At 48.2% G+C, this 20447-nt stretch overlaps 1 protein-coding gene across 1 annotated transcript in view; it reads right to left on the bottom strand.

Annotated features, from left to right (window-relative positions):
* lpgat1 (lysophosphatidylglycerol acyltransferase 1) overlaps window positions 1-20447 on the bottom strand; it is an 80289-nt gene that overhangs the window by 11726 nt on the left and 48116 nt on the right. The window contains exons 5-6 of the mRNA XM_064925607.1: window positions 19804-20089; window positions 3442-3568 (exon numbers count right to left, since the gene is read on the bottom strand). Of these exons, the coding sequence (XP_064781679.1) occupies window positions 3442-3568; window positions 19804-20089 (413 nt within the window). The remainder of the gene's footprint in view (window positions 1-3441; window positions 3569-19803; window positions 20090-20447) is intronic.

The following is a 20447-nucleotide window of genomic DNA, read 5'->3' as shown; positions in this document are numbered from 1 at the left end:
ACTGTTTTAGTCGTCTCAGAGTACAGACATTGCAATTTATTGCCCTGGCCACATCTGCAGTTTTCATGCCTCCTTGCAGCATGCCTAAGGCATGTTCACACAGATGAGCAGGGCCCCTGGGCGTCTTTCTTTTGGTGTTTTTCAGAGTCAGTAGAAAGGCCTCTTTAGTGTCCTAAGGTGTCATAACTGAACTTAATTGCCTACCGTCTGTAAGCTGCTAGTGTCTTAACGACCGTTCCACAGGTGCATGTTCAGCAATTGTTTATGTTTCATTGAACAGGCATGGGAAAACAGTGTTTAAACCCTTAAAAATGGAGATCTGTGAAGTTACTTGGATTTTTACGAATTATCTTTGAAAGACGGGTCCTGAAAAAGTTTAGTTTGACTTTGTTTAGTTAGTCTGGGTAGCTATTTTGTTAACTATTTAGCAGTCATAGCTTGGGAGTAGAAACTTTTCATGGTCCTGTTGGTTCCAGAATGCAGTAGTACAGAGAACATCTATCTATCTATCTATGACTAGGGTGGCTGGAGTCTATGACCATTTTTAGGGCCTTCCTCTGACACCGCCTGGTATAAAGGTCCTGGATGGCAAGGAGCTCGGCCCCAGTGATGTACTGGGCCGTACGCACTACCCTCTGTAGTGCCTTGCGGTCGGATGCCAAGCAGTTGCCATATGAAGCAGTGATGCAGCCAGCTCTCAATGGTGCTGCAGTAGAACTTTGAGGATCTGAGGGCCCACACCAAATATTTTCAGCCTTCTGTGGAAAAAAGAGGCATTGTCGACTGTTTTGAACATGACAGATCCTTAGTGATGTGGACACAGAGGAACTTGAAGCTCTCGACCTGCTCCACTACAGCCCCGTCGACGTGAAAGGGGGAGTGCTCGGCCCTCCGTTTCCTGTAGTCAACAATCAGCTCCAACAAGCCACACTGCCAGGTCTCTGACCTCCTCCCTATAGGCCGTCTCATCGTCATCAGTGACCAGGCCTACCACCGTTGTGTCGTCGCCAAACTTGATGGTGTTGGAGTTGTGCGCAACCACGTAGCCGTGGGTGAACAGAGAGTACAGGAGGGGACTAAGCACATAACCCTGAGGGGCCCCAGTGTTGAGGGTCACCGTGCATATGTGTTGTTGCCGACCCTTACCACATGAAGGTGACACATCAGAAAGTCCAGGATCCAGTTGCAAAGGGAAGTGTTCAGTCCCAGGGTCCTTAGTTTAGTGATGAGCTTAGAGGGCAATATGGTGTTGAACGCTGAGCTATAGTCAAATTAACAGCATTCTCACATAGGTTTTCCTTTTGTCCAGGTGGGAAAGGGCAGTGTGGAGTGCAATAGAAATTGCGTCATCTGTGGATTTGTTGGGGTGGTATGCGAATTGGAGTGGGTCCAGGATGTCTGTAATGATGGTTATAATGTGAGTTATGACTTTCAAATTATTTAATGGGTACAGATGTGATTGCTATGGGGAGATAGTCATTTAGAAGGTTACCTTGGCGTTCTTGGGCACAGGGACAATGGTGGTCTGCTTGAAACATGTTGGTATTACAGACTGGGTCAGGGAGAGATTGAAAATGTCAGTGTAAACACTAGCCAGCTGATCAGTGCATACTTTGAGTATGCGTCCTGGTAATCTGTCTGGCCCTGCTGCCTAGTGAATATTAACCTGTTTAAATGTCTTACATCGGCTACGGAGAGCGTGATCACAGTCATCCGGAATAGCTGGTGCTCTCACGCATGGTTCAGTATTGCTTGCCTCAAAGCGAGCATAGAAGGCATTTAGCTTGTCTGATAGGTTTGTGCCACTGGGAAGCTCGCGGCTGTGCTTCCCTTTGTAGTCTGTAATAGTTTGCAAGCCCTGCCACATCCAACGAGCGTCGGAGCCGGTGTAGTACGGTGTAGTACGATCTTAGTCCTGTATTGACACATTGCCTGTTTGATGGTTCGTTGGAGGGCGTAGCGTGATTTCTTACAAGCGTCCGGGTTAGAGTCCCGCTACTTGAAAGCGGAAGCTTTAGCCTTTAGCTCAGTGCAGATGTTGCCTGTAATCCATGGCCTTTGGTTGAGATATGCATGCACTAGAGATCCACCAATGATTTTGTTTTTCAACTCTGATACCGATTATTGGAGGACCAAAAAAAGCTGATACCGATTTAATAAGCCAACTTTTATATGGGGCGGCAGGGTAGCCTAGTGGTTAGAGCGTTGGACTAGGAACCGGAAGGTTGCAAGTTCAAACCTCCGAGCTGACAAGGTACAAATCTGTCGTTCTGCCCCTGAACAGGCAGTTAACCCACTGTTCCTAGGCCGTCATTGAAAATAAGAATTTGTTCTTAACTGACTTGCCTAGTTAAATAAAGGTAAAAAAAATAATATATATATATATATTTGTAATAATGACGATTACAACAATACTGAATGAACACTTTGATTTGAACTTAATATAATACATCAATAAAATCTATTTATTCTCAAATAAATAATGAAACATGTTCAATTTTGTTTAAATAATGCAAAAACAAAGTGTTGGAGAAGAAAGTAAAAGTGCAATATGTGCCATGTAAAAAAGCTAACGTTTAAGTTCCTTGCTCAGAACATGAGAACATATGAAAGCTGGTGGTTCCTTTTAACATGAGTCTTCAATATCCCCAGGTAAGAAGTTTTAGGTTGTAGTTATTGTAGGACTATTTCTCTCTATACCATTTGTATTTCATATACCTTTGACAATTGGATGTTCTTATAGGCACTATAGTATTGCCAGCCTAATCTTGGGAGTTGAAGTTTCCGAGAAACATAGGATATTACAGTTCTTCAGGTCTCTTTGATAGAATAGTCTCGAACGGAGCTCGTGCAGTTTGTTCTCAAGTGATTGTAAATTCGCTAATTAAACAGAGGGTGGAGGTGGATCATTTACTCTCTGCCGTAGCTTCATCAGGGCACCAGCACGACGGCCTCTATATCGCCATCTCTTTATTATCCTAGTGTAGGGGGATTAGGGCCTGGTCAGGGGTGAGCAGTATGTCCTGTGCCGCCGTTTTATTTAAGTAGAATTATTAATCCAAATCAAGGTTAGTGATCGCTGTTCTGAATCTGTTTACGGTCGTAGGAAACGATGGAGGTAACATTATGTACAAAAGAACAGAAGATCAGCGCACAAAACCCCAAAATAGCAGAGTTGGTCAGGAGCCTGAAAAACAACCGCTATACTTCCCATCGCCAATCTTCCTCAGAATTAATCCATAATTACAAGATCTGAACAAGAGCCTTAACATGTTCTTATTATATTTTCTATGATGAAGAGGGCCAGACCAAGATATGGATCTCAACCTGGCCGAGCCCTAAATCCAACAAACGCAGCCCAGCCTTGGATAGAGACTAAGAGGGTGAGAGAGGTACAGAGATAAAGAGAGAGGTGTCAGTATAGTTGGGGTCAGTCATTACCTGTAGTGTACATGTGTGACCGTGGGGGGTCTGTAGCCAAAGATCCACGTCTGGATGTCCATGGGCCTGGCTTTGGGGTACGCTATGGTCACATCCACCACCCACTGTAGGCCTTTGGGTTTACTACCTGCACAGACGGAGATAGAGAGAGTTAGGACATGAATGAGCATCACAGGCAGACAGTGAGGATGATATGGACAGGGGAGAGAGGCGGGAGATGAGGAAACAGGGGCAGAAGGGAAGAGAGAGAAAGAGGGATGACAGATTGGAGGGAGAGAGTGAGTATGTGACTAAGGGGTGTGTCTGTGTGTATGTCTGTCTGTCAGTCAGAGTGGGCTGTGCATCCTTAGGCTGTGACAGAGGGGACGAGAGAGGCTGAGGGGGGAAGAAACCATAAGGAGAGGAACGTCTGACCCAGACACAGGCCGTGTCTGAAAACCTTACTAGCCGTCACATCCTTGATCCTCCGTCCTTGTTTCCTTAGTTCCTCTTCAAAGCTCATTGGAGGGGAGGATCCATAGTCCCTCCCTCAGATCTACTCCTCCAATGAGCTTAGAGAAATTGAGGAAGTGAGGAGACAAGGATTTGAGGATTAAGTAAGCTTTTCAGACATAGAGCCATGGCATCACAGGGCGGACAGAGCTAGCAGGCGAGGTGGGCAGTGACATGGTCCAGGTGATTATCTGAGGATAAACCTCATCGCTCAAGCCGAGCCTCTGATCTGTGACATAAGGCTGCAATGGCCTACAAATACAGATGTAGCCTGTTTGGCCTTTGTGTGTGACTGTCGGAGACTGTGTGCGTTGGAGACTGTGTGTGTGTGTGCTTCCGTGCGTTGGAGACTGTGTGTGTGTGTGCTTGTGTGAGTTGGAGACTGCGTGTGCTTGTGTGCGTTGGAGACTGCGTGTGCTTGTGTGCGTTGGAGACTGCGTGTGTGTGTGTATGTGTTGGAGACTGCGTGCGTGTTGGAGAATGCGTGCGTGTTGGAAAATGCGTGCGTGCGTTGGAGAATGCGTGCGTGCGTTGGAGAATGCGTGCGTGCGTTGGAGAATGCGTGCGTGCGTGCGTGCGAGCGTTGGAGAATGCGTGCGTTGGAGAATGCGTGCGTGCGTGCTGGAGAATGCGTGCGTGCGTGCGTGCTGGAGAATGCGTGCGTGCTGGAGAATGCGTGCGTGCGTGCTGGAGAATGCGTGCGTGCGTGTTGGAGAATGCGTGCGTGCGTGTTGGAGAATGCGTGCGTGCGTGTTGGAGAATGCGTGCGTGCGTGTTGGAGAATGCGTGCGTGCGTGTTGGAGAATGCGTGCGTGCGTGTTGGAGAATGCGTGCGTGCGTGTTGGAGAACGCGTCGTGCGTGCGTGTTGGAGAATGCGTGCGTGCGTGTTGGAGAATGCGTGCGTGCGTGTTGGAGAATGCGTGCGTGCGTGTTGGAGAATGCGTGCGTGCGTGCTGGAGAATGCGTGCGTGCGTGCTGTAGAATGCGTGCGTGCGTGCTGGAGAGTGCGTGCGTGCTGGAGAGTGCGTGCGTGCGTGCTGGAGAGTGCGTGCGTGCGTGCTGGAGAATGCGTGCGTGCGGGAGAATGCGTGCGTGCGGGAGAATGCGTGCGTGCGTGCTGGAGAATGCGTGCGTGCGTGCTGCTGGAGAACGCGTGCGTGCGTGTTGGAGAACGCGTGCGTGCGTGTTGGAGAACGCGTGCGTGCGTGTTGGAGAACGCGTGCGTGCGTGTTGGAGAACGCGTGCGTGCGTGCTGGAGAGCGTGCGTCGTGTGTGCTGTAGAGTGCGTGCGTGCGTGCTGTAGCGTCGCGGAGAACGCGTGCGTCATGCGGGAGAACGCGTGCGTGCGTGCGGGAGAACGCGTGCGTGCGTGCTGGAGAACGCGTGCGTGCGTGCTGGAGAACGCGTGCGTGCGTGCGGGAGAACGCGTGCGTGCGTGCGGGAGAACGCGTGCGTGCGTGCGGGAGAACGCGTGCGTGCGTCGCGGGAGAACGCGTGCGTCGCGTGCGGGAGAACGCGTGCGTCGCGGGAGAACGCGTGCGTGCGTGCGTGCGGGGAGAACGCGTGCGTGCGTGCGTGCGGGAGAACGCGTGCGTGCGTGCGGGAGAACGCGTGCGTGCGTGCGTGCGGGAGAATGCGTGCGCGTGCGTGCGGGAGAATGCGTGCGTGCGTGCTGGAGAATGCGTGCGTGCGTGCGGGAGAATGCGTGCGTGCGTATGCGTGCGTGAGAATGCGTGCGGGAGAGTGCGTGCATGCGGGAGAATGCGTGCGTGCGTGTTGGAGAACGCGTGCGTGCGTGTTGGAGAACGCGTGCGTGCGTGTTGGAGAACGCGTGCGTGCGTGTTGGAGAACGCGTGCGTGCGTGTTGGAGAACGCGTGCGTGCGTGTTGGAGAACGCGTGCGTGCGTGTTGGAGAACGCGTGCGTGCGTGTTGGAGAACGCGTGCGTGCGTGTTGGAGAACGCGTGCGTGCGTGTTGGAGAACGCGTGCGTGCGTGTTGGAGAACGCGTGCGTGCGTGTTGGAGAACGCGTGCGTGCGTGTTGGAGAACGCGTGCGTGCGTGTTGAAGAACGCGTGCGTGCGTCGCGGGAGAACGCGTGCGTGCGCGCGCGGGAGAACGCGTGCGTGCGTGCGGGAGAACGCGTGCGTGCGTGTGGGAGAACGCGCGTGCGTGCGTGCTGGAGAACGCGTGCGTGCGTGCTGGAGAACGCGTGCGTGCGTGTTGGAGAATGCGTGCGTGCGTGAGAATGCGTGCGTGCGTGCGGGAGAATGCGTGCGTGCGTATGCGTGCGTGCGTGAGAATGCGTGCGTGCGTGCGGGAGAGTGCGTGCATGCGGGAGAATGCGTGCGTGCGTGTTGGAGAATGCGTGCGTGCGTGCGGGAGAATGCGTGCGTGCGTGTTGGAGAATGCGTGCGTGCGTGCGTGTTGGAGAATGCGTGCGTGCGTGAGAATGCGTGCGTGAGAATGCGTGCGTGCGTGCGGGAGAGTGCGTGCGTGCGTGCGGGAGAGTGCGTGCGTGTTGGAGAATGCGTGCGTGCGTGTTGGAGAATGCGTGCGTGCGTGTTGGAGAACGCGTGCGTGCGTGTTGGAGAACGCGTGCGTGCGTGTTGGAGAACGCGTGCGTGCGTGTTGGAGAACGCGTGCGTGCGTGTTGGAGAACGCGTGCGTGCGTGTTGGAGAACGCGTGCGTGCGTGTTGGAGAACGCGTGCGTGCGTGTTGGAGAACGCGTGCGTGCGTGTTGGAGAACGCGTGCGTGCGTGTTGGAGAACGCGTGCGTGCGTGTTGGAGAACGTGCGTGCGTGTTGGAGAACGCGTGCGTGCGTGTTGGAGAACGCGTGCGTGCGTGTTGGAGAACGCGTGCGTGCGTGTTGGAGAACGCGTGCGTGCGTGGGAGAACGCGTGCGTGCGTGCGGGAGACTGCGTGCGTGCGTGCGGGAGAATGCGTGCGTGCGTGCGGGAGAATGCGTGCGTGCGTGCGGGGAGAATGCGTGCGTGCGTGCGGGAGAATGCGTGCGTGCGTGCGGGAGAATGCGTGCGTGCGTGTGGGAGAATGCGTGCGTGCGTGTGGGAGAATGCGTGCGTGCTGGAGAATGCGTGCGTGCGGGAGAATGCGTGCGTGCGGGAGAATGCGTGCGTGCGGGAGAATGCGTGCGTGCGGGAGAGTGCGTGCGTGCGGGAGAGTGCGTGCGTGCGGGAGAGTGCGTGCGTGCGGGAGAATGCGTGCGTGCGTGTTGGAGAATGCGTGCGTGCGTGTTGGAGAATGCGTGCGTGCGTGTTGGAGAATGCGTGCGTGCGTGTTGAAGAATGCGTGCGTGCTGAAGAATGCGTGCGTGCGTGCTGGAGAATGCGTGCGTGCTGGAGAATGTGTGCGTGCGTGCTGGAGAATGCGTGCGTGCGTGCTGGAGAATGCGTGCGTGCGTGCTGGAGAATGCGTGCGTGCGTGCTGGAGAATGCGTGCGTGCGTGCGTGTTGGAGAATGCGTGCCTGCGTGTTGGAGAATGCGTGCCTGCGTGTTGGAGAATGCGTGCCTGCGTGTTGGAGAGTCTCAACGTCAGTGAAGAGGTGACTCCGGGATGCTGGCTTTCTAGGCAGAGTTGCAAAGAAAAAGCCACATCTCAGACTGGCCAATAAAAAGAAAAGATTAAGATGGGCAAAAGAACACAGACACTGGACAGAGGAACTCTGCCTAGAAGGCCAGCATCCCGGAGTCGCCTCTTCACTGTTGACGTTGAGACTGGTGTTTTGTGGGTACTATTAAATGAAGCTGCCAGTTCTTTGTTTCAAGGTCTTTGTTTCTGGTAATTTTGAGCCTGTAACCGAACCCATAAATGTTGATGCCCCAGATACTCAACGAGTCTAAAGAAGGCCAGTTTATTACAGTTTTCAGCTGTGCTAACATCATTGCAAAAGGGTTCTCATGATCAATGAGCCTTTTAAAATGATAAACTTGGATTAGCAAACACAACGTGCCATTGGAACACAGGAGTGCTGGTTGATGATAATGGGCCTCTGTAGATCTATGTAGATATTCCATAACAAATCTGCCATTTCCAGCTACAAGTCATTTACAACATTAACGTCTACACTGTATTTCTGAACAATTTGATGTTTTTTGAAATGGACAAAAAAAAAAATATATATATATACACACCGTTCAAATGTGTGTACATGTGTGTGTTTTACAAATTTAAAGATCAAATGGAGGAAGGAGAAAAAGATTTGCAATTTCCGCAGGTCTTTCAGACTAAATCACTTAAATGCACTTGGACAACTCTGCTGTCTCAAAACTTTGCTAAGATGAACACAGACAGAATGAAAGCAGAGTACTGATGCTGTTCAACAGAATATCTATTCCTGCCTGGGCAATGTTGAACATTTTGTATCAGGCCAACAGTGTGCCAATCTCCATGAGGGTAACAGGGATCTGGTTCTCGGCACAGTGAAAGCCGAGCAGCCGAGCTTGCCGCCAGATCCGAAACAGGCGTGGTGCCAAGCTATCACTACCTCCCTGTAACGCAGTGACAAACAATACTGTAATGACAGCACAGCCATTCATTTGATACCACATCGCAGTAGCCTGGATGCTGTAAACAGTTAGAGGGAGCATACACAGGGTGTCCATCTCAAATGGCAACCTATTCCCTATAGAGTGCACTACATTAGACCAGAGCCCATAGGGAGTAGTACACGAATAGAGGAAGTGGGATGCACACAGGGACAAAGGTCTCCCTGACAATGAGGCTAGTCAGGCCATGCTCTTAACCAATCAGGAGGTTCCTGGGTTAAAGGACACCTGTGATTAGTCACTGAGCACGGGAACATCCCATACACAGCTTATCAAAAACCAAAAGGCATAGCACCAAGCGAGTCATCAACTAACTGCCGAATGCGTTGTCATCCCTGTACCTTGTACAAGCGGCCATTAAGACTACAACGTTTCCCCTGCATTTCCACATCAGCCCGTTTAACAGCAGTTATCAGATTGGCGACCATGCTTCGGTTGAGTGGCTTGAATAGGCTGAACAGGCCAAGACACCAGCGAGAAACTCGGCAGTCATTGGCTCTGGGTTTACACATTCTGTTGTTGTGCGACTGTCTTTATCTACCCCGGGTGACAGAGGGGCCGATACACAGCGGTGGTAGAGGAGGAGCGAGCTGTGTGGCCGATACACAGTGGTGGAGAAGGCAGCGAGCTGTGTGGCTGATACACAGTGGAGGTGGTGGAGAAGGCAGAGAGCTGTGTGGCTGATACACAGTGGAGGTGGTGGAGAAGGCAGCGAGCTGTGTGGCTGATACACAGTGGAGGTGGTGGAGAAGGCAGAGAGCTGTGTGGCCGATACACAGTGGAGGTGGTGGAGAAGGCAGAGAGCTGTGTGGCTGATACACAGTGGAGGTGGTGGAGAAGGCAGAGAGCTGTGTGGCTGATACACAGTGGAGGTGGTGGAGAAGGCAGCGAGCTGTGTGGCTGATACACAGTGGAGGTGGTGGAGAAGGCAGAGAGCTTTGTGGCTGATACACAGTGGAGGTGGTGGAGAAGGCAGAGAGCTTTGTGGCTGATACACAGTGGAGGTGGTGGAGAAGGCAGAGAGCTGTGTGGCTGATACACAGTGGAGGTGGTGGAGAAGGCAGAGAGCTGTGTGGCTGATACACAGTGGAGGTGGTGGAGAAGGCAGCGAGCTTTGTGGCTGATACACAGTGGAGGTGGTGGAGAAGGCAGAGAGCTGTGTGGCTGATACACAGTGGAGGTGGTGGAGAAGGCAGAGAGCTGTGTGGCTGATACACAGTGGAGGTGGTGGAGAAGGCAGAGAGCTTTGTGGCTGATACACAGTGGAGGTGGTGGAGAAGGCAGAGAGCTGTGTGGCTGATACACAGTGGAGGTGGTGGAGAAGGCAGAGAGCTTTGTGGCTGATACACAGTGGAGGTGGTGGAGAAGGCAGAGAGCTGTGTGGCTGATACACAGTGGAGGTGGTGGAGAAGGCAGAGAGCTTTGTGGCTGATACACAGTGGAGGTGGTGGAGAAGGCAGAGAGCTGTGTGGCTGATACACAGTGGAGGTGGTGGAGAAGGCAGAGAGCTGTGTGGCTGATACACAGTGGAGGTGGTGGAGAAGGCAGAGAGCTGTGTGGCTGATACACAGTGGAGGTGGTGGAGAAGGCAGAGAGCTGTGTGGCCGATACACAGTGGAGGTGGTGGAGAAGGCAGCGAGCTTTGTGGCTGATACACAGTGGAGGTGGTGGAGAAGGCAGAGAGCTGTGTGGCCGATACACAGCCGTGGTGGTGGTGGAGGAGGAAGAAGCAGAGAGCTGTGTGGGCGATACATTAACATCAAATCCCATTTCCTCCGAGTGGCCCAATATCTGCCTGTGTGAGTCAGCAGAGTGAGGCTCTCGGCACCATCAGGGAGGGTGAGAGAGCGAGCGCGTTAACGCTGTGCCTTTCATCAGCCAGGGATACAGACGCTAATACAAACTCACACGCATATACAAACACATACTACACAAACTATTCCAAACACTCTCACACACTACGGAATGATAACACGTGGTGTATAGTGCAGTTCAAGAGCCCAAAGACTGTTTTACACTAATGTAGTATAAACACTCACATGCACTATAAGCGTCCAAGCAAAAACAGTGCAAAACATGAATAAAACCAAAAGCATACCTTGACTTGGAAGAGTTCCAGTGTTGGAAAAGCCATAGCCAGCTAGCTAACATAGCATCCCTCTCTGGTTGAGCCAGGTGTTTGAGTAGGCTAAACTAGCTAGCTGCATTTGCTAGCGAACTGAAAGTAAAAACTACAAATACAACCAAATATAGCGAGCTCTCTCGCTTCTCCCTTTTCTTTAATTTGTTGTCCTTTTGTGTAAACTACTCACCACATTTAATGCACTGCAGTGCTAGCTAGCTGTAGCTTATGCTTTCAGCACTAGATTCATTCTCTGATCCTTTGATTGGGTGGACAACATGTCAGCTCAAGCTGAAAAAGCTCTGATAGGTTTATTTTTTTTTTAGTTTACCTTTATTTAACTAGGAAAGTCAGTTAAGAACAAATTGTTATTTACAATGACGGCCAAGGAACAGTGGGTTAACTGCCTTGTTCAGGGGCAGAACGACAGATTTTTACCTTGTCAGCTCGGGGATTCGATCTTTCGGTTACAAGTCCAATGCTCTAACCACTAGGCTACCTGCCGCCCCAGGTTGGAGGACGTCCTCTGGAAGTTGTCATAATTAGTGTGTAAGTCTATGAAAGGAGGTGAAAACTATGATTATCCTAGGTTTTGTATTGAAGTCAATGTACCCAGAGCAAGACAGAAGCTAGCTGTCCTCCAGCTACACCACAGTACTTACCCTCAAGAGTTGCTGCTGAGGCTACTGTAGACCTTTACTGCAAAACAGTGTGTATTAATCAATAATTTGGTGATGTGAATATACAGTGCTTTTGAAAGTATTCAGGCCCCTTGACTTTTTCCACATTTTGTTACGTTACAGCCTTATTCTAAAATGGATTAAATAAAACAATTTCCTCAGGAACACACACAGTATCCCATAATGACACATCAAAAACGTTTTTAGATAAAAAAATGTTAACCTTATTTACATAAGTATTCCTTTGCTATGAAACTCGAAATTGAGCTCAGGTGCATCCTGTTTCCATTGATCATCCTTGAGATGTTTTTACAACTTGATTTGAGTCCACCTGCGGTAAAATAAATTTGGAAAGGCTCACACCCGTCTATATAAGGTTGTTGTGCATGTAAGAGCAAAAACCAAGCCATGAGGTCGAAGGAATTGTCCGTAGAGCTCCGAGACAGGATTGTGTCGAGGCATAGAGCTGGGGAAGGGTACCAAAACGCTTCTGCAGCATTGAAGAGATGGCAGCTTCGCTTCCCGTCCTTAGGAAACTGTGCAGTATTTAGTTAAAAAAAATATTATTTCTTATATTGTAAGCCCAGAAAACCTTAAGTGTTATAATATACAGCCGGGAAGAACTATTGGATATCAGTGAGATATCCCAGGGCATTTGAACTGATTCTAGAGGCCGTCCCAAAACAATGCCGCCAGAGGAGAGCTGTCTTCCAGTGAGGCTTCGGATGCGTGCACACCGCCTACCGCTTCAGAGAATATTACTCACTAATGTCCAGTCCCTAGTAATTGTAACATACAAGAACAAGTCCTTTTGTTCACTTGACCTAGAATTCCTCACAATCAAATGCCGACCGTATTATCTACAAAGGGAACTGTCCTCGACTATACACGACTGTGACGATAACCGTGTATATCCCCCTTCAAGCGGATACCAAGACAGCCATTAAGGAACTTCACTGGACTTTATGCAAACTAGAAACCATATATCCTGAGGCTGCATTTATTGTGGATGGGAATTTTAACAAAGCTAATTTGACAACAAGGCTACCTAAATTCTATCAGCATATCGATTGCAGTACACGCGCGAGTAACATGCTCGACTACTCTAACTTCCGCGATGCATGCAAGGCCCTCCCCCGCCCTCCTTTTGGCAAAACAGACCATGACTCCATCTTGTAGCTCCCCTGCTACAGGGAGAAACAAACAGGAAGCGCCCGTGGTTAGGTCTATCTAACGCTGGTCTGACCAATCGGACTCCACGCTTCAAGATTGCTTCGATCACTTGAACTGGTATATGTTCCGGGTAGCCTCCGACAATAACATTGACGTATACCCTGACTCGGTGAGTGGGTTTATAAGGAAGTGTATAGGAGATGTTGTACCCACTGACTATTAAAACCTTCCCTAACCAGAAACTGTGGATTGATGGCAGCATTCACGCAAAACTGAAAGCACGTACCACCACATTTAATCATGGCAAGGCAACTGGAAACATGGCCAAATACAAACAGTGTAGTTATTCCCTCCATAAGGCAATCAAATAAGCAAAGTGTCAGTATAGAGACAAAGTGGAGTCACAATTCAACAGCTCAAACACGAGATGAATGTGGCTTGTTCTACAGACAATAACGGATTACAAAAACAAAAAAACAGCCCCGTTGCAGACAATGACGTCTTGCTTCCAGACAAATTAAACAACTTCTCTGCGCGCTTTGAGGACAATACAGTGACACTGACGCGGCCCGCTACAAATGACTGTGGGCTCTCCTTCTCCATGGCCGACGTGATTACACCATTTAAAACGTGTTAAACTTCGCAGGGCCATCCCTAGCCGCGTCCTCAGAGCATGCGCAGACCAGCTGGCTGTTGTGTTTACAGACATATTCAATCAATCCCTATCCCAGTCTGCTGTCCCAACATGCTTCAAGATGGCCACCATTGTTCCTGTTCCCAAGAAAGCTAAGGTAACTGAACTAAATTACGATCGCCCTGTAGCACTCACTTCTGTCATCATGAAGAGAGAGCATATTCACGGATCATTTGACCTCTACCTTACTTGACACCTTAGACCCATTTTAATTTGCTTACCGCCCTAATAGAGCCACAGACGATGCAATCTCCATCACACTGCCCTATCCCATCTGGAATACCTATGTAAGAATGCTGCTCATTGACTACAGCTCAGCATTCAACACCATAGTACCCTCCAAACTCATCATTAAGCCCTGGGTCTCGAACCCGCCCTGTGCAACTGGGTCCTGGACTTCCTGACGGGTCGCCCCCAGGTGGTGAAGGGAGGAAACATCTCCACTCTGCTGATCCTTAACACTGGGGACCCACAAAGGTGCGTCCTCAGCCCCTCCTGTACTCCCTGTTCACCCACGACTGTGTGGCCATGCACGCCTCGAACTCATTCATCAAGTTTGCAGACGACACTACAGCGGTAGGCTTGATTACCAACAATGACAAGATGGCCTACAGGGACCTGGTGAGGGCCCTCGGAGTGTGGTGTCAGGAAAATATCCTCTCACTCAATGTCAGCTAAACAAAAGAGATGACTGTGGACTGAGGAAACTGCAGAGAGCACCCCCCTATCCACATCGACGGGACAGCAGTGGAGAAGGTGGAAAGTTTTAAGTTCCTCAGCGTACATATCACCGACAAAATGAAATTGTCCATGGACACAGTGTGGTGAAGACAACAGCGCCTCTTCAACCTCAGGAGGCTGAACAAAATGTGGCTTGTCACCAAAAACCCTAACTTTTACAGGTACACAAATGAGAGCATCCTGTCAGGCTGTATCACCACCTGGTATAGCAACTACACCGCCCACAACCGCAGGGCTCTCCAGAGGGTGGTGTAGTCTGCACAACACATCACCGGGGGCAAACTATCTGCCCTCCAGGACACCTGCAGCACCCGATGTCACAGGAAGGCAAAACAGATAATCAAGGACAATAACCACCCAAGCCACTGCCTGGTCATCCCGCTTCCATCCAGAAGGTGAGGTCAGTACAGGTGCATCAAAGCTGGGGACGAGAGACTGAAAAATAGCTTCTATCTCAAGGACATCAGACTGTTAAAACAGCCACCACTAGCAGAGAGGCCTTCTGCCTACATACAGATTTGATATCAATGGCCACTTTAATAAATGTAACACTATTCACTTTAATAATGTTTACATATCTCACCCCATATGTATATACTGTATTCTTCACTATCTATTTTTTACTATCTATTGCATCTTAGCTGCTCTGTCACTGCTCATCCATATATGTTATACTTATCCCATTCCTTTACTAGATTGTGTGTATTAGGTTTTGTTGTGGAATTGTTAGATATTACCTGGTAGATACTGCTTGACCGTCGGATCTAGAAGCATAAGCATTTTGCTACACCCGCAATAACATCTGCTAACCATGTGTATGTGACCAATAAAATTTGATTTGAAGGTCCCCAAGAACACAGTGGCCTCCATCATTCTTAAATGGAAGAAGTTTGGAACCACCAATACTCTTCCTAGAGCTGGCTGCACGGACAAACTGAGAAATCGGTGGAGAAGGGAGGTGACAAAGAACAGAGCTCTGACAGAGCTCTCGAGTTCCTCTGTGGAGATGGGTGAACCATCCAGAAGGAGAAGCATCTCTGCAGCACTCCACTAATTAGGCTTTTATGGTAGACTGGCCAGACGGAAGCCACTCCTCAGTAAAAGGCCAAGGACAGCCCACTTGGATTTTGCCAAAAGGCACCTAAAGACTCTCAAACCATGAGAAACAAGACTCTCTGGTCTGATGAAACCAAGATTAAACTATTTGGCCTGAATGCCAAGTGTCACGTCTGGAAGAAACCTGGCACCATCCCTATGGTGAAGCACGGTGGTGGCAACAACATGCTGTGGGGATGTTTATCAGCGGTAGGGACTAGGAAGCTAGTCAGGATCGAGGCAAAGATGAACAGAGCAAAGTATAGAGAGATCCTTGATAACCTGCTCCAGAGTGCTCAGGGCCTCAGATCGGGGCCCTGAGATTCACCTTCCAACAGGACAATGACCCGAAGCACACAGCTAACACAATGCAGGAGTGGCTTCGGGACAAGTCTCTGAATGCCGTTGAGTGGCCCAGCCAAACCCCGAACTTGAACCCGATCAAACATCTCTGGAGAGACCTGAAAATAGCTGTGCAGAGAAGCTCCCCATCCAACCTGACAGAGCTTGAGAGGATCTGCAGAGAAGAATGGAAGAAACTCCCCCAAAACAGGTGTGCCAAGCTTGTAGCGTCGTACTCAAGACTTGAGGCTGTAAATCGCTGCCAAAGATGCTTCAATAAAGTACTGAGTAAAGGGTCGGAATATAATTGTTTATAAATGAGGAAAAATGTCTAAAAACCTGTTTTTGCTTTGTCATTGTGTGTAGATTGATGAAGAAAAAAATGTAATCAATTTTAAAATTAGACAAAATGAATAAGACCGAACAAAATGTGGAAAAAGTCAAGGGATCCGCATACTTACCGAAAGCACTGTATTTAGTATAGTTTTATCTAAAAAGGATAACTTTTAATGTTTCACCATTTAGATTTTTATGAAATTCACTAAGGAGAATGGTCCTCCACTTCCTCCTCTGAGGAGCCTCCACTGACAGTGTACAAAACATCAGGAACACTTTCCTAATATTGAGTTGCACTACCGTTTTGCACTCTGAACAGGTCATGGCCTCTGCAAGAGGTCGAACGCGTTGCGCAGGGATGCTGGCCCATGTTGATGTCCTTTGGGTGGTGGACCATTCTTGAGACGCACAGGAAAATGTTAAGCATAAAAAAACCCAGAGAGTTGCAGTTCTTGCCAAACTAAAACCGGTGCGCTTGGCACCTACTACCATCTTTGTCTTGCCCATTCACACTCAGTTGTCTCAAGGTTTACAATCATTATTTTACCTCTCTCCTCCCTTTCATCTACACCAATTGAAGTGGATTTAACAAGTGACATCAATAAGGAATTACAGCTCTCTCCTGATCAGTCGGTCATGGAAAGAGCAGGTGTTCCTAATGTTTTGTACCCTCAGTGTTAAAACTATGATGAGAGAGAGTCTAAATGAATACAACAAAGAGCTGCTGTTTTTATGAGTAAGTTTATGTAGAAGTTCATATTCAGCACCAGGGCCATGCACAGACCTCCGACTGGGACCGTCCCCCATGGACATTTATCCTGCCCCCACCCCCAATGGACATTTATCATTGATACCTTTGTAAATATGTATACATTATTATTTGTATTACTGTTCTTTAACCTCATTCCCCCACCCCCTAATTTACATTGTACGGACACAACACAAAATGGCGATCCTGCATATTTGCGTCAAGTTTATAATGGCAAAGGTACATAAAGATGACGGAATTCAGAAACGACGTTGTTTCAGCACTATGCAGAGGTTTAAAACTATGGTGCACTAACAAATCAGCACAATCTACTCTGTTGTTGCGGGGCTGCACAATGCAGAATGGCATCGTTGTGTAGCTAATTGTAGTTCTTGGTTGCATATACTGTATAAATCAGGCTTTAATCATCAAGCCCTTAGTATCCTCCATCATCATCATTGGAGGACAGGGTAGCCTAGTGGTTAGAGCGTTGGACTAGTAACCGGAAGGTCGCAAGTTCAAACCCCCGAGCTGACAAGGTACAAATCTGTCGTTCTGCCCCTGAACAGGTTGTTCCTAGGCCATCATTGAAAATAAGAATTTGTTCTTAACTGACTTGCCAAGGTAAATAAATAAAAATCAATCACTTTTTCCAACTATTAAATGAGATGATTCTTTATTGGAATTTTTGTTTTACCTAAGAAGCATGTACTTCCATGCAATAGACCTGGATGTATTTGATAGCTCAACTGTAAGTGCTGAGTCTCTTATTGCAGGCCACCGGTGTTAGCTGCATTAGCAACCCCCATGGTGGCCAGACCCCTTAGCCACGTGCACTCAATACTGCTGGCCCCAAAACTACTTTACAATTACTAGAAATGCATTTTGGGTTTTGATCTTAAGCCAGGGAATTCCAATGTGCGTGCGTATGCCTGTTTGTGTGACGGGGGATTCTTGTGTGTGTGTGTGTGTGTGTGTGTGTGTGTGTGTGTGTGTGTGTGTGCTTCAGTGGTGGCGTTTGTTAGGCTTGGGTGGTATACCGGGGTATTTGGAAAAAAGCCACGGGATGGTTTATCAATACCATTAACACTATTTTAATATTTGTAGCTACTGTACTTAAATACCTGCAGTCAACTTGTGCAATAAAGAACATTGCTATCGTCATTTCACCTATCATGAAGGTTATGGCAGTCCCCACTCATGTGGTGTTTTTGTTGCTTTTTTATGATTATTTATTACAAAAAACACAAGGAAGGGGTAACATAAAAGTATTAGAACAAAGGACAAACAATACATCATCAAGACATTATCAAACATGTATCAGTCTCCGCAACAGAGCCATCCTTATGTGTGAGGGTGTGTGTGCATGATAGTGATATAAAATATGTCATGTTTCCTTTTTCATGATCACAATCTTGAAGAGAGAACACGTGGTGTTTGTTTACAAGCACACAAAGACGAGAAACCGGAGCCTTGTGAGTCACTCACTATTGTGCAGAATACACCAGGTGATCTAATTACAGTATGGAATTCACAACTAAATGTTTTCCAGCTAGATATCATCTAACTATTAAGTTAACTGTCTAAAATGTGCTAAATGCTTTGTAGTTGTGCATTTGATTTGCTAATTTAGTAGCTAGTTAGCCATCTAGCTAAGTGGTTAGCTTCTTCCATTTAGTTAGCGTTCTCTATGGGATTTTACATGTACTTGTTAGCATTGCTAACCTTCAGATTACAGAGTATCAGTGGCGTTTAAAAACAACCCCTTGTGTTCACTGCCGGTATTACCGAATATCCCAGTATGGCACAAGGTCGGTATGAAGGTATGACAATCTGGATACAGCCCAAGCCTCGTGTTTGTGTGCGCCTGTCTGTGTATGTGTGTTTGTGCTCACGCCTGTGTGTATGGGTATATGCAGCCTGGGTGAGGGGGGGTAAAATAAACATGTCATTTTCAGAGCATTTTCTTAATTGCGGAGACATCCTCCCACACAATCAGTGTATTTAGGCCTGGTCCCCAGAAAGAGAAATTAATCTACCGCTAACTGTCGCTGGGGGTCCAGGGAACCTCAGTTGCAATTTCTGGCTCCTTCATGTGTGACACTGTCTGTGTTTCGCCACCCCCATCCATCCAGCCCACGCCCTCCCATTTAAAACAGTATTCTCAGAGGGCACTACAACAGAGAAGTGATGATTTGATGGGAGTATTCCGTCAACAGGCAGCAAGCTCAATACAAAACTACCATTTGATCAAGATCTGCACCACACCTTCTATGTATAGAGGAAGAGTGACAATATTTACAGGAACAGTATGGTAGTTTGAAAGAATAACTGTCAATATTTATCAAAGAGGCTATCAGTGAAATAAATTTGTTTTGATAGTTGGATGTGTAGTTTACTGACAGTGTGACAAGATTTGCCCCAGGGAGGTATTTTACTTGAAAACTAGGCCTACTCAAAACATGTTTTCATTAATCCACTTTTTTGGATGGAATCAAAAGCTTAAGATAAATTGTTGAGTCTCATGCCAAAATCACATGTCTGATTACTACTTCAATACCCACAATCTCCTTCTCTCCCCCCCATTTGGAAAGTATAGAACTAGAGCGTGTTATACTCTGGGAACCACAGGCATGGTTGATAACTGCCTGGGAGAGTCAAAGAGCAAGAAGAAGAGCGTGTGTGTGTAGGTAGGGAGCTTCTTTCTTAACTGTGTTAACGTGTGTCTCAACGGATGGAGATGCGTCCTGACAACATATTTTCCAGGAATCGGTGACTATCTGGAATCAGGTAAAATACCCTTTAAACCAGGGTAGGGTCGATTCGAATGGAAGTCAGTTCATTCAGGAGGTCAACTGAACTTCCAATTCAATCATTGAAAAAAAAGGCACCAATGTTCAATGACTTCTCAATAAACTGAAAATGAGAAGCTGTTTATATTAAAATTATAATCGCTTAATAATTTCAATTGACACAAACCCTGCTTCAAACACAGGAGACCTTTGCTTGGTGAGCCCTGGTGGCTGACCTGATCCTAGATGACTATAATAGGTGAACAGATGGTTCTGTCTGTACCCGTCCTCAATAGTCTGACAGGATTAGAGGGGGGGTGTCAGAGTCCTCTCAGACCTTAGGTGACTAGGAATTTGGATGCAGGGTAAGGTGAAACGGAAGAGCGTGTGTGTGTGTGTGTGTGTGTGTGTGTGTGTAGGGAGCTTCTTTCTTGACTGTGTTAACGTGTGTCTCAATGTGTGTGTGTCAATGTGTGTGAGGGAAGTGACAATAGTAAAAGAGAGTTTATGTATGTACATGGTGTGTGCGATCCATTAGCTCCCCCTCCCTGCCCTTTGTGTGTGTGTGTTGGTTACCCACCTGACTGGCTGGGGTGCATCGTGCTAGCCTCCTTCCCCAGGCTGCCGTTCTCCTGCTGTGGTCCTAGGGTCTTCAGGATCACCTGGGTGGCGCCTAGCCGTGGCAGCGTCACATGCGTCAGGGGTGGTAGTGAGTTCTTCTTGGCAAACGCCTGGCTGGTTTCCCGTCGCTTGCGCAGGAAGCCGCCCTCCGGGAAGAGCACGATCCACTTCCTGTCGCGGCTGCGGTAGTACCGGTCCAGGTGGTCCTTTAGGTAGATAAGCTGCTTGTCCCGGTACGCTTTACCCTGCAGGGTAAACAGAAACACAGAACAGGGGTGTCATGAGGGCGCTATCAGGGCTGTCTGCACGAGGGACAAAGTTTAAATATGCAGAAAATGTAAAGGGTCCGCACACTAAATGATTTTGCAAAAAGCTTCCCCTTTAATTTGTTTTATTCTTTATTACTGGGGTAGTGTAGAGTCGTGGCCAAAGGTTTTGAGAATGACACAAATATTAATTTCCACAAAGTTTGCTGCTTCAATGTCTAGATATTTTTGTCAGATGTTACTATGGAATACTAAAGTATAATTACAAGCATTTCATAAGTGTCAAAGGCTTGTATTGACAATTACAATAAGTTGATGCAGAGTCAATATTTGCAGT

The sequence above is a fragment of the Oncorhynchus masou genome, chromosome 19, assembly GCF_036934945.1.
Source record: "Oncorhynchus masou masou isolate Uvic2021 chromosome 19, UVic_Omas_1.1, whole genome shotgun sequence".
Classification (NCBI taxonomy): Eukaryota; Metazoa; Chordata; class Actinopteri; order Salmoniformes; family Salmonidae; genus Oncorhynchus; species Oncorhynchus masou.
This window is presented reverse-complemented; position numbering and strand designations above follow the sequence as displayed.